Consider the following 14,322-nt stretch of genomic DNA (forward strand, 5'->3'; position numbering starts at 1 on the left):
AAACTGAGGCAGGAAGGAGATCAGTTGTCCCAGAGCTCAGTTTTTAGTTTAGGCTCATCAACAGACTCCATCTACAGTCAGGAATTCTTGAGTATGTCCACTGTGTGATTGTTTCACCCCCCTCCCACACCTTCTTTAAACTGGATTAATTGCTCCTGAGTGTGCTGCTCATGGGATCACAGCTGGAGTCTGGTTGACTGACTTCACCCAGACACCTTTCAGATAGCCAAAATTAAATTAAATTAATCTTGGGCCATGCCAGTAGAGGTGTAACCAGAGCACATCAGGTAATTCCTCTTGACCATATAAGTGGCAGCACATAGTGAATAATCCTGATGTGACTTGAGCCTTCTTTAAAGGGTTCAAGAGGAATGAAAGGGTGAAAATAAGCTTCATTATGCAAATACCTCTAGGAATATGTTTGTAGCCTCAGGTACCATAAAATAGGCGCATCTCCTCAATTGTAGCTTCTCATGGTGGGAACACATCTTTGTTGTTTCCTTTTGAAGTAAATTCCAAGTCCCAAAAACTGGTTCTGCATAAATTACTAAAACAAAGATCCTAAATGATTTCATTTTTGGGAGACAAAGTTACAGCTTCTGAGTGGGGGTAACATAAAATTAATGAGTAGGACAGATACCCAAATGAAGGGGCTGCAGGGAGCATCCAAGCCTGTGTAACAAGCCAGACTCTCCATAACTCTTAAAAGACCTGAAAAACCTTAGAAGATGGGTAAAACCATCAGCAGAGTGAAAATAAGAAGCTGAGTGCTAGTCTGCTTTGCCCAGGAGCTGTGAAGGGCAAAAATGTGGGTCTGTATCCAGCACTGAAGACTTAAACCTACAAAATGTTTGTTGAAGACTCTCTGATTGTGATGACAGTTTTAATATTGTGTAGTGTGACGACGTTCACAGGGGTCCGAGGTTGAGGGAAGAGATGAGGATCTGACTCCATATTTCAGAAGTTTTATCTTTATTATTTTATTTATTATTTTATGATATATATTACATTAAAACTATACTAAAAGAATAGAAGAAAGGATTTCATCCGAAGGCTAGCTAAGAATAGAAAAAGAAAGAATGATAACAAAGGTTTGTGGCTCAGCTCTCTGTCCGAGCCAGCTGGGCTGTGACTGGCCATTAATTAGAAACAACCACATGAGCCCAATCACAGATGCACCTGTTGCATTCCACAGCAGCAGATAATCAATGTTTACATTTCCTTCCTGAGGCCTCCCAGCTTCTCAGGAGGAAAAATCCTAAGGAAAGGATTTTCCATAAAAGATGTCTGCGACAGTGTAGAAACCACATATGTTTAGCTGTGCAATACAATTATTGGACATCCAAATTTGAACTTGATCTGGAACGATAATGAGTCTATGATCTTTGTTTAAAACTTCCTCAAAGCATCTTCCATCCATTCTCTTGCTTTTCCATCTCACATCAAGGTTTTATTGAGGTTTATTAAGCAAGATGAGCTTTTAGCCCAGCGTAAACCATTTTAGCTTTTCCCCTTTGATGTAACTCACTTCTCTGCTTGGTTTTGTTTCCTTCCCTTGCGCAGCTCCCAAGAAACCTCCCACCCAACCTCCCTCTGACCCTGTGGTGAAAAATAAAACAGAAACCTCAGTGATGCTGGCGTGGTCCCCTCCGAGGATGGAGCGGCCCATCCCGGTGGACGGCTACATCGTGGAGCGCAAGAAGCTCACCGGCTTCACCTGGGTCAGGTGCCACGAGTCCCACGTGCCCAGCCCCGAGCTCACGGTCAGCAACCTGCCAGAGGAGGCTGACTACCAGTTCAGAGTGTCTGCTGTCAATGCCTACGGACAGAGCCCCTACCTGGAGTTCCCTGGGAGCCTGCACCTTGGTGAGCACGAAATCGGCGCAAAACAGGGTAGTCGGACATGTGGGTGCTTTGAAAATATTTCCCGTGGCTTTGAGGATGGAGAAATAGCCCAGCAAATCCTCTTTGCCTGCTGGTTCTCCTGCTTTGTGCCAACACTGACCTTCAGCAAAGGGAGGGAGGAAAAAGCCCAAACCCACCTCAGTGAGGGTGGTTGGGTTTCTGTGGTGGAACTGTGTGTTCATGTTCCAATATCCCACATCAGGCTGTGGGAGAGGCAGAGCTCCCTGCTCTGGACCTTAAACCTGTAAATGCTTCTTCTGCCCCTGCAGTTCAAAGAAAAATTGAGATGGCCTTATGGTACAATTTTCAATATATAGACATATCGATCTTGCGCATAGAGAATATTTATGGGTGATCATACCATCATGAAAACCAAGTTCTAGCCAGTCTCTCTTTAATCTAAGAGTTTCTAGGAGAAATCTAGAGGTTTTGCTTTATTTCTAGGGTGCCAATGTGCCTATAGAATCATTGGGTGCAATGATCTTCTTCATTTGAATCACTGCACTAGGAAAATCTGTAAAAATATTGAAGACCCACACAAACTCTGATCATAGCATGTCTTGATTGTGTCATCCTTGTCCCGCACTGTCTGAACATGTCTGCATTGCCCTAGAATATCTGGAACAGACTCATAGGGATAACTACAAGTCTTCTGAAATCTAAGAATAATATTGGCTATTCAATAAACAACACACTTGTATGGGACTTAGGTGTTTCTGGCCTATACCTTTATACATTTTAGGGATAAAAAAAAAAATCTGTAAAATATGTCTGTTTTTCTAGACCTACAAAAACAGGACTCCAGAAGTCAATTACCTGCAGCTGAAGGAAATAAATCCTTTAGACCAACCATGCCTTTTCTTCAGTGCATGAGAATTTTATAAAGCTGCATTAATTAATTCTCACATCTCGTTTACCCTGACAATTGGGTTCCTAAGAGGAGTTATCCTCCATGACAGCCTTGTTCTCAGAGGTGTGTGTTGTTCTTCCCTAGAACCCGTCCTGGCTGTGAAGAACCCCCTGACAACAGCCGAAGTTGCACCTGGAGGGGATGCCCTGTTCACTGTTGACCTGACCAAGACATGTTCTGGCACTTGGTACCTGAATGGCAAAGTCTTACAGGAAAGTGAGACCCACATCATCAACAGAACCCAAACCACTCACACCCTGGTCATTAAAAATGTCACCAGGAAAGATGATGGGACAGAAGTGAAATTTGTTGCCAATGACGTTGAGACCAGCACCAAGATGAGAGTGAGAGGTATTTATTGTGATTGTCATTTATTGTCATCCATTCTTCTCCCACTCAGGGGGTGGTTGCTGGGACTTGAGGATTAAAACTTGGGCTGGAGGCTTTCCTTGGTCTGTGGGAAGCACCTGGAATTGTGTCATGTGATTAATGTGTGTCCTGGTAATGACCTCACACCTCAGAGGTGGTACCAGCTGGTACCACCTGGTGGCATCTGAACTAGATTGCTTCACATCAGCTCACGAATTTCTGTCAAATTTTTGTCATTCACAACCATCTGCCAGTGGATTCTGTCACCAACTCTGCCACTAATTCACCCTAAAGCTGTAATTTCAGCTCTAGCTTTGACCAGTCTCTTTGACTGTAATAATCTTTCAAAAGTGAAAGAGCATTCATTACTAACAAAGCTTTTCTTGCAGGTTTTTTAGTCCACCATGTGTGGGATATGAAGTTAGTATGCTGGAGCTTGATTTAAGATCAAGGTTTCCTCTGTGAAATGACAGTAACATCTGTACCTACCACATGGCAAGGCAAAATATAATGAATTCATAATGAGCCTTTATTCTGGAAGGATGTCTGGCTTGGGAAGAGATCTTTGCAGAATCATGTTTCGTGTATTATTTATCAGTAGAAAAAAACGTGTTCGGATTTTTTTCTTAGTGACTCTGGCAGTAAAAACAGATTGAGTTTTCTGAACTGAGAAAGAATGCCCAGTATTGACATGAGTGTTGTTACAGTCTCATGTAAGTTGAGTTCTACAGCAGTTTTCTCTAACAAGCTAAAAATGCAGCCCCATCTCTCTCTCTACAAGACCTTTGAAGGATAAACTGTCCAATTAAGAAATGACACCTAAATTATTTTTACTTTTAACCCAATAACCAACCACCCATAGCTGCAATGGGGACTTTTTTATCCAATTACACAAAACCACCCAAACCCATGGAGGAGATGGTGAAGAAGGAGGACCAGCCTCCACTCCAAAACCTCCATCTTGCTTTATAATTATTACTGCATTCTAAACCCTTAAACTCTGAGTTTCCTACCCTGTGATATCACACACTTCTATCCAAACTCCACACCCACAATCCCAGTTCTGTCATTCCATTTTGGAAGCTTCTCCACGGCCTCAGGTCAGTGCAGTGTTCTCTTGGGGGTCAGTGCCTGGCAGCACAGAAATCTGAAATTCTCAGCAATCAGTTTTCCAACAGAGTGTGAGGGCAACAATAGGATCTAACACCTTCAGAGACCTCACAGTCTACAGCAGGCCTGTATCAGGGATAAGTTATCATGGTATAACTCAAAATAACCAAGCCTCTTGTCCTGGCAGGAGCTGCAGTGAGATTCACCAACAAGACCAAAGACATAGAAAAAGTCTCAGCTCGGCTGAGGGAGGAAGCCAAACTCCAGGCTGAGCTTTCAGACACAGAGGCCACTGTGAAGTGGATGAAAGATGGGAAGGAGCTCAAGGCCAGTGACAAATACGAGTTCCAAACCGTGGGGAAGAGGCACATCCTGAAAATCCGCAGCACTGCTGAGGAGGACGCTGGAGTCTACGAGTGTGTCTGTGAGGGGGATAAAATGGTTTATCAGCTCTCAGTGAAAGGTGAGTGGCTGCCTGGGCTGCTCTGCACTGATGGTGTTCCTGCCCTAAACCTGTGGAGCCATCAAGGACACAAAGGGAGACTCCAGAGGGAGTTTGGTGATTGTCCATCAACATCCAGCCTTGATAATGTGTCCCACAGCAGAACTGGGGAGCAAATACAGCAACTGGCCAGGTGCTAGAGCTGTGCTTTCACTCCATCTTGATATTCCAGGGAATTTGGCGTAATTTGGTGAGGGTGGGTGGTGGGTAGGGAAAAGTGCTCTTGAGATGAAGAAATCCAGCCCCAGGGGCAGGACACAACACAAAGTCCTGCAGTTCTGGTTGTACAGAGACTTCAGGTCTGGTTGTACAAGATCATCTTGGCATTGTGGGATTTGTTTTTTGTTTTTGTTTTTTTGTGCATTTTTGTTTTGTTTTATAATGATGATGATGATGATTATTATTACTATTAGCTTGAGGATTTTTTTTTTGTTATTTTCTGTCAATTCTTTGGTGGACAAGAGAAAAGACCTTTCTGGGGCACACTGGATGGCTTAACCCCTTCCTGTTTACAAGGTGTTCAGATGTCTAGAAAAACAGCAAGGTGGCACTTTATTTTGATATTTCTTGAACCAGCACTGTTTTACAGCTGATCTGTTTTTTTAACTGTTCTTCCTTTCATGGCAGTCTCTACCTTTACCCTGAAACCAACAGCGTTAGGCCTCCTTCTTGCAAACCTTCCCATCTCTGCAAGATTTTATGAACTAGAGCAAAGCTGTCTCTGCCTTGCAGGGGATCAGGTGTTACCCAAAACCCCCAGTCTATCCCCAGAATATTCCTCATATGGATCATCAGATGTCTGCTGAGGTTTAGAGCACAAATTCTTACCCAAATCCAGTCCAGCCTGTTGTCAGACTGTCACCAAAAGTGAGGGAAAAACAAAAACTCTCCAACAACATTTTTTAGTTAGAGAATCAAGGCATCACTTTATTTCTGGGCAGGATGTGCAACAGAAATAATTTCATCCACACATTGCCTGGGTTGTGCAGAGGAAATCATGCCATCATACATGATGTTTACTTGATTTTTCACTTACTTACACAGTCAAAACCCAGAGAAATTAATTGGTGCAATGTTCATTGGTCCAAAATTCTGCAGTTCTTAGTGTTTGGTTTCCTATTGGTTATTGATCCCTTTGCCTTCAATGCTAATTAGGTTCTCATTCTGTGTTCTCTTATTGATCTTTTCTGAGACCAGGTGTCTCTGACCATGCCAGGGGTGCTGTCTGGAGTTGATGTTCATTGATGGTTGTTTTCTTTTTTATATCTCCTGTGCTACCCCCAGTCTGTTGAGGTGTTAAACTCATCAGGCCTCAAGTGGTGATACAGTTCTTTGAGAAGAAACTTCAATTCCTTTCCCCTGGGCAAAGGCAAACAAAACCCCTGACTGCAGTTATATAATAATTTTAAACTTTGTATTGTTTAATGCAATTTAACAGTTGTATTAAACAATTGTTAAATGTTTAATTTACCAATTAAACAGTTGTTTAATTAATTGTTAAATTAAACTATTCAGGAGGGATTTCAGAACCTATTTTTCTTTGAACTGGCAAGTTCAGTCTGTAGAACCATTTGAGTTCCATGCTTTGTCCCACAGCTCACCCTCACCTTCCTCCCAGGCATGATCACAATTCCTGCATGGAGAAAGTCTGAGGTGTTTCATCATCATCTTCTGCTGGCACCTCACCCTCCTTAGTCCCTGTAAAAACAACAAAGCCTGAGAATTTAGTGGGTTTTTTTCCTCATTTCACAACTTATTCAGTCATTTCAAAGAGCAAATTTTAGAGAGCTGAAAAAAAAATTCAAAATGTGACTAAATCTCTATGGAGAGGAATTTCTGTGTACAACTGGCACCTGCTCTTGATTTTGATTTTTCTTTCCCTCCTCTCTTGCTCTGCCTCTTTAGCATAATTTTTCATGCTGACAGTTCGGCCCACATTTCCTTGAATTACTTGATGGATGTTTCCATGTGGTTTTCACGGTGGGGTGCCTATCAAATGAGTGATCAATGTTATTATTTAAAATAACATAATGATAGTGACATAATAAACCAACATAAAAACAGAATAAAGATAACATAATAATGACACAATAAACCAACATAAAAAATAATATAATAATGGCATAATAAAACAACATAAAGCATAATAAAATAACATAATAATGACATAATAAACCAACATAAAACATAATAAAAAGACATAATAATGACATAATAAACCAACATAAAAACATAATAAAAAGAACATAGTAAACCAACATAAAAATGTAATAATATAATAATGACATAATAAACCGACATGAAATATATTAAACATAATAATAATAATGATGATGATGATGATGATGATGTCAGTCTACATTGACAAGCCGTGATTCCTGGTGTTTACAGCTTGATTCCTGGTGAATCACCTTTGGTACCTCTCATCCTTGTGGGATGAACCCCTCAAATTCTGTATCAACATTTTTACCTTCCATCACCACCACCTTTTATCAGCCACAGGGAATCATCTGAGGAGCAGGTCAGCTGTGTGTGGCACGTGGGCCTCACGTGGCTGCTGAGGGGCCACTGTGCCAAGCCATGGCCAGTGTGTCACTGCCTGGGCCTCCTGCCCAAACCAGCCAGAAATGCATTTGCCATTTGTCACTGCAGCCCCTGCAGAGCCCTGAGCTCCTCTGCCAGGCACCCTCTGACACATGCCCTCCCATGGTGACAAGGGACATCTGAGACGGCTCCTTCAGGCTGCTCTGGTTGTGTTTTGCACTCTGGTTTTCTGGGGAAGGGAAAGGTGAATGAATGAGCTCATCTCCCTCTTCTTCCTCCCACAACCTTGAAACTGTGGACTGAGTTTCAGTAGTGCTGGGGAAAGAATGTCTCAGCAATTCCCTTCCCATCCCATCCCATCCCATCCCATCCCATCCCATCCCATCCCGATATTGGTGGGTTTTGAATTTTTTGCTTTGAGGCAATTGGTGACTCAATTATTTCATCCCACATTAATAAAATGCCAGATTTAATGTTTATTTTCTATGCTCCAGTTAATTTCCAGGAATAAATTTATATTCATTTTAGTCCTATGAGATATCCATATAGGTTATTAATTTTATGTAATTTAATTTATCTAGGTTATACTTTAACCTCTTCTAGAGTGAATTTACTTGGTAGATGGTTACAATATAATGATTGAATAACCTTCCTGGCTTTACCTCTAGTTTATTTCTTTTCTCACCTCCCTTTAAAATATTATTTTAATAATACTAATAATATAGTAACAATGCATTTAAATAATATAATAGCTTTCCTGGGGCTTCTTCTCCCTGGCTCAGCCTCTTGTGCCCTCTATGTGCTCTGTTTTTTGGACATGGGATAATCAGGATTATAGTTGGAAATTTGTCTGCTTCTGCTTTGGAATCTAGTGATTAGATCCATAATTAAATAAATAGATTTTTGTCTTCTGATACATGAATACCAAATGTAGATGTCAATGCACATTTTTACTGCTGTGCACAGAATTTTTTACCAGGGCTTTGCCCCTGTTTTGTTTCAGCACTTGCAAACTTTGTGAACAAAGAGAAAACTGGAGGGGTTGTCAAGGCCGTTGCTGGGAAACGGGCTGAGCTTGTGTCTGAGACCTCTGAGGCCAACATCATGGTGAGGTGGTACAAAGATGGGAAGGAGATCACAGCCAGCAAGAAATTCACCGTGGAAGACAAAGGAAAGCTGCACAAGCTTGTGGCTTTGGCCGTGACAAAGGAAGATGAAGGAACTTACACCTGCAAAATCGGGGATGACACCCTGACTTTTGATTTAAAAGTCTCAGGTAAGACTGTACTGCAAGTGTGGGATCAGAGTCTGTGTGGGAAATGCAGGATTTGGTTCTTTAGATTTGTCCTGCCTTACAAATTGACAGATTTATGGGCCAAGGTTGCACAACACTTGGAGAGGTTCTGATCCTTGTTGTGATCACGGTGCAAACGCAGAGTATGGGCAAATAATATAACAATGCTGTGATTTATTTGAGTCAGCTCAAGCTTTTTCCAGAGCTGGAGCACAACCCAAACACGATGGTGGCTGAACAGCTGGCAGCCACATCTGGCCTCAATTCTTTCAGCTCAGCCTGTGCATCATCTTAGGACCACCTCAGTCAAGGGTTCAAAGCCTTGCTGTGACTCCTTTGACAAGTTTAATTCCTGATTTTTGGGAGTTAAACATCTCCTGGTGTTCCCAAAGGACACTGTGATCTCAGGGATCCCTCCCTGACATGCTGTGAGTGATTCCATCAGTCTGTGTCACGTGCCCATCACACAGAGCACGTGGCTGTCAGGCCAAACCCAGAAGAGAAATGCTTGTCACCACTGCATTCCCGCCCAGGATGGAGCCAGAGTATAGAATGACACAAGAACTCAGCAGTGAAATTCAATATCTGTGAAATTCAACTGATTCCAGTTGCATGCTTGTGTGGAACTTTTCTCCTAAATGGGGTTTTCTGCCTTGTGCCTGGAGCCTAATTTTTAACCTGGTCCGAAATTTAAGATTGAAACTCTCCTGAAAGCTTCTCCTGGCATGTCTGCAGTACAATGCAATTCAAGAGAAGTCACAACTGAGTGCTTGTGGCCTATAACAGAATATCCAGTTTGCTGTGATGCTGTCCGTGAGCTAACTGAAGACTCAGCTAGGCTGATTAATTTAGGACAGCACTTGTCTGGAGGGATTGCTGCAAGATTTAGTGAGCTGGAGGGAGTGATGTGAGGTGAGAACTGCATCTCGCCTGCAGTTCTCTTCTGAGAATCCAATGTCATGCAATTTCTCCTGGAGTGTAATTCCCAGTCCCTGACTTTACTAATTGAAAAACTGGTCTGAAACCAGGCTCTGCCCAAACTGACCCCTCAAAAGGCACTTTGTGCAATCTGATTTATGCTGTCTGATTAGAGCTAGGATGGGTTTTAGAAGTGTTCTGGTTGTGCTTTTGTCTGAGCATCACGTACAGGAGATTGCCTCAGCTTGGTATAAACATCTTGCTGGCCATGGGCAGGTTGGATGAATCTCACCTGTAACTCCTGTCACATGGCTGAGGCAAAGAAAACTGGTGTCTGCCAAATCTCAGAATCACAGAAAGGTTTGAGTTGGGAGCTCAAAGCTCATCCAGTCCCATCCCTGCCATGGCAGGGACACCTCCCAGTGTCCCAGGTTGCTCCAAGCCCCATCCAGCCTGGCCTTGGGCACTGCCAGGGATCCAGGGGCAGCCCCAGCTGCTATGGGCACCCTGTGCCAGGGCCTCCCCACCTTCACAAGGAAGAATTTATTCTTAATATCCTATCTAACCTTACTCTCTGGCAGTTTGAAGTTGTTATGCTATGTTCTATCCCCACAAATTTTTGGTGAGCAAGGATTGAGTTACAACTTGGTGACAACACCTTAGCCAGAGCAGCTTCCTCCTTGTTCCATGTGTCACCATAAACATTTTCCACAGTGCTGAGAAACTGCATTGCACACTCAGACAGGCAATCTTTTATTTTTACCTTTGCAAAGAGGTAAAACTGCAATTGATATCAATTTGCAATTGATAAAAACGTTGTGTTGTTGCTGCCTACATGACAAATACCCACAGCCCATTTCTGTGCTGCCAGCAGGGTTTGGGCTGAGCTATCCCTGCAGGAACCTCCACTGAGCTGTGTGAGCAGTTTTGAGTTCTCTGCTGGGAAGATCAGTTTCAACCAAATTGTATGAGATTATGGACGCCTCTATTCATAGAAATATGGAATGGTTTAGGTTTGAAAGGGCCTCAAAAACCATCTCCTTCCAACCCCCTGCCATGGGCAGGGATGTCTTCCACTAGACCGGGTTGCTCAGAGCTTTTTCCTAAGTTGGAGAATATTTTATCAATGAGATTTTCCCATATGTGCCCTGGCCTGGAGAAGAATTAGTCCTGTAGGATTGGTATTATGAACAAGGAGCTGCAGGAATGGGCTCAGAAACATTTTAAAAAGGCTCCTCATCACCTCTAACTAGATTTTCTGAGACTTTCAGGGTATTTTCAAAGCTGTTTCTGCCCTCAGACATCAACACAAATCCCCCAGATCTTGCTTGACTTTGGTATCAAGGAGTGGTAAATGAAGTGTGAGCAACTTGAGGGCATCTCAGTTTGATTTGGAAGATCCAGGAGGATGTAGGGCAGATGAAGGGGATTTCCCTGTAATTGAGAGCAATTATCTGAAGATCAGAGGGGTTTGCACCATCTGTCAGAGAGGCATCAAGAGTGTGTGATAATGGAATAAAGATCAATAACCACTAACTTTGTGCAGACAAACCTGCACCAAGGCACAAACCCTTTTCGTTTTTCCACTCCAGATGAAGCTGTTACTTTTGTCAACAAGCCCAAAACGACTCCAGAGGTGTCAGTCAGTCCTTCTGAGAGCCTGGAGCTGGTGTGTGAGGTGTCAGCTGCTGGTGGGGCCGTGGTGTGGAGGAAGGATCAGACTGAGGTGAAGCAGGACCAGAGGACAACAATCGTCTGCCAGGGGACACAACGCAAGCTCATCGTCAAGAAGGTGACACAGCAAGACCAAGGCAGCTACACCTGTGAGACAAAGGATGACAGAACAACATTCCAAGTCAAAGTCAGAGGTGAGAAAGTGCCAGGGATTCCAAAGGTAAAGGAGAATTCCATTTTGAGTGGTGTCTTTCATCCAGGTGATCATCTCACAATCTCACTGGGGTGAAAGATCTCAATGCAGATCTCAACCATCGTATTCAGTTTTTTTTTTTTTTGGCAATTTTCATAACAATATTTTATACACATGGATCTGCACCCATGACTGGTTGTGACCACAAAAAAAAAAAATCATAGGAAAGGATAGAGATTCATTCTCCTTTCACAATTAGCTGGTGCATCTGCAGAAAAACTCCCATGGAAAAATAGTGTGAGGTCATAGCAGAGAGGGATGGATAAAGGGGAAGGTGTTTGATTAGATCCCATGCCTTAAACATTGGATGGGGCTTGGAGCAATGTAGTCTAGTGGAACCTGCCCATGGCAGGTGGGTTGGATTGTGATCATCTTTAAGGTCACTTCCAACAAACCATTCCATGATTAAATGGAAAACAATAGAATTATCTCAAATAGGCAAAGGAAAGAATGGTTCATGGACATGAGGATACAGGTGCTGTTCCCTTCTGATTCACTGGAATCTTGGAGAGACATAGGGAGAGAAAAAGAGAAGAGGGAGGACAGTTCAGGCAATGGAAGGTGGTCCTTCAAGTCCTACATTTAAATATGTCCTAAAACTGAGAGTTTTTCACATTACCCCAAAATTCCTATCAAATTCCCATTACTGTTCACCTCTTTTCAAGACAGAAATGAAGGTCCTTTCTTGCACTAATGGCCCCTCATGCTATTACCTGTTGAGGCAAGTACAGTGAAGTAGGAGAAACTTGATTTAACACCAGAGACAGTGACTGCAAAAAGCTCTGTGTGACTGTTGGGGTTTCCTTATTTCAGAGACAGAGGCTGTGTTTACAAACAAGGAGAAGGTGCAGAAAGAGGTGAAGGCTGCACTGTCAGAAAATGCCACGCTGAGCTGCGAGGTGGCCCAGGAGAAAACAGAGGTGAAGTGGTACAAGGACGGGAAACTGATCAGCTCCAGCAAGAAGTTCAAGGTGGAGTCGGAGGGCAAATCGCGTCGCCTGGTGGTGGGTCAGGTGGAGAAGAAAGATGCAGGGGAGTACACCTGTGAGGCTGCTGGCCAAAAACTCACCTTCAGGATCGATGTCACAGGTGGGACATTGTTCATTCTCATCACAGAAAGGTCCCTTAATACCGAAAAATGTACCACACTTTGGGTTCCAGTTTATGTTCAGCCTGAAACTTCTTTGAGTAGGGATGGAGATCAACCACCCATCCATTGCTACATTGATGCTGACAGCTGGACATCTTCATTCATGGGATGATCCCTCTCAGTGCCCTTGGTGTTTTCTGGTTTCCCAATAATAGAAAGATAGACAAGTTTCCATTCCATGCCTTTATAATGATAAAGATAAGGTTGTTTCCCGGATATGTAGGAAAAATAAGTCTGGAAGAAGTAGGAAAACAGGGCTCCTAGAATGAACAAGGCTTCCATAGGGGTTCCAGTGGCAAATGAGATTTGGTGTTTATTTATCCATTACATTATAGAACAAAGCAATGGTTTTCTTGTGGAGATGGGAGGAAGCTGAAATCCTGAGGCACGGGATCATTTTTCTAAGAAATGGGTGATGTGTTGTCCTCAGGCATGACAAAAGCCCATATCCTGTCTGCGCATTAAAAATAACAGAGATGTGGAAGTTGTCAGGCTTTTAATTTGGGTTTGATCACTTTGGACAGTATCAGCTTGTGTGTGATTTTAAAATGACTTCTCCCACTCCACAGAAGCAGAGGATGCATTTATCAACAAGGACAAAGTGAAGAAAGAGGTGAAGGCTGCACTGTCAGAAAATGCCACGCTGAGCTGCGAGGTGGCCCAGGAGAAAACAGAGGTGAAGTGGTACAAGGACGGGAAACTGATCACCTCCAGCAAGAAGTTCAAGGTGGAGTCGGAGGGCAAATCGCGTCGCCTGGTGGTGGGTCAGGTGGAGAAGAAAGATGCAGGGGAGTACACCTGTGAGGCTGCTGGCCAAAAACTCACCTTCAGGATCAGTGTCACAGGTGGGAGACAGATTTTGGGTTGCATTTCTTTGGCTTTTCTTTGTATCTGGGTGTTTTCCCCCATTTTCTCTGACGCAATATTAGAAAAGCGGTTTGAGTACTGTCTGAGCTGCTGTTTCAGTGAGGTTGTGTAGGACTGAGCAGATCTGGAGCTGACCTCTTCATATCCTGATGTCAGCTCCTCACCTCCCTATGTCTCCTTCAGCTGAGGAACTGAACACGATTTCTCAATATATTCAAATACATTTCTCAATAACAACCACTGTGTTCCAAAATCTCTTCAGTTTGATCACCAGTACTGGTTCTCCTCCTCCTGTTACAGGCATTCTTCCAGGGAAATCACTGTTTTCCTTCCTCTTTTTTTTGCAAGTGGTAGGACAAGAGTGAATGGTCTCAAGTTCCACAAGAGGTTTAAGTTTGATATTAGAAAAAAAATTTTTAACCAAAAGGGTTGTCAGGCATTGGAGCAGGCTTCCCAGGCAAGTGATGGAGTCCCCGTCCCTGGAAATGTTTAAAAGCTGTGTGGATGTGGCACTTGGGGGACCTGACAGTGCTGGGGGAACAGTTGGACCCAGCGACCTTCCAAGTTTTTTCCAGCCTAAATGATTCTGTGATTTCTTTGGTCTCAGTATATTTTACAAGATATTTGGTGAATTTATCTCAGGTTCCAGGCAGCTGTGTATATCAGCTACATTCTGAGTGATCATTTCTGAATTTGATGTTAAGAAAGGGTTTGGTGGTTTGTTTTAATATTTATAGCACTCCACCATCTTTACAGCCAAATCTCTCTTTTTTAATATTAAAATTCTTGTCTCATATGCAGACGTGATCAGAACAGGGAAGCGATT

The 14,322-nt window shown here is 43.0% G+C and overlaps 1 protein-coding gene across 1 annotated transcript in view; it reads left to right on the forward strand.

Annotated features, from left to right (window-relative positions):
* OBSCN (obscurin, cytoskeletal calmodulin and titin-interacting RhoGEF) overlaps positions 1-14,322 on the forward strand; it is a 182,697-nt gene that overhangs the window by 14,190 nt on the left and 154,185 nt on the right. Inside the window, 7 exon segments of the mRNA XM_054273678.1 lie at positions 1,564-1,866; positions 2,900-3,166; positions 4,482-4,757; positions 8,344-8,616; positions 11,145-11,420; positions 12,293-12,568; positions 13,199-13,474. Of these exon segments, the coding sequence (XP_054129653.1) occupies positions 1,564-1,866; positions 2,900-3,166; positions 4,482-4,757; positions 8,344-8,616; positions 11,145-11,420; positions 12,293-12,568; positions 13,199-13,474 (1,947 nt within the window).

The sequence above is a fragment of the Melozone crissalis genome, unplaced genomic scaffold, assembly GCF_028551555.1.
Source record: "Melozone crissalis strain CALT ecotype California unplaced genomic scaffold, PUWL_Pcris_2 ptg000016l_1, whole genome shotgun sequence".
NCBI lineage: Eukaryota > Metazoa > Chordata > Aves > Passeriformes > Passerellidae > Melozone > Melozone crissalis.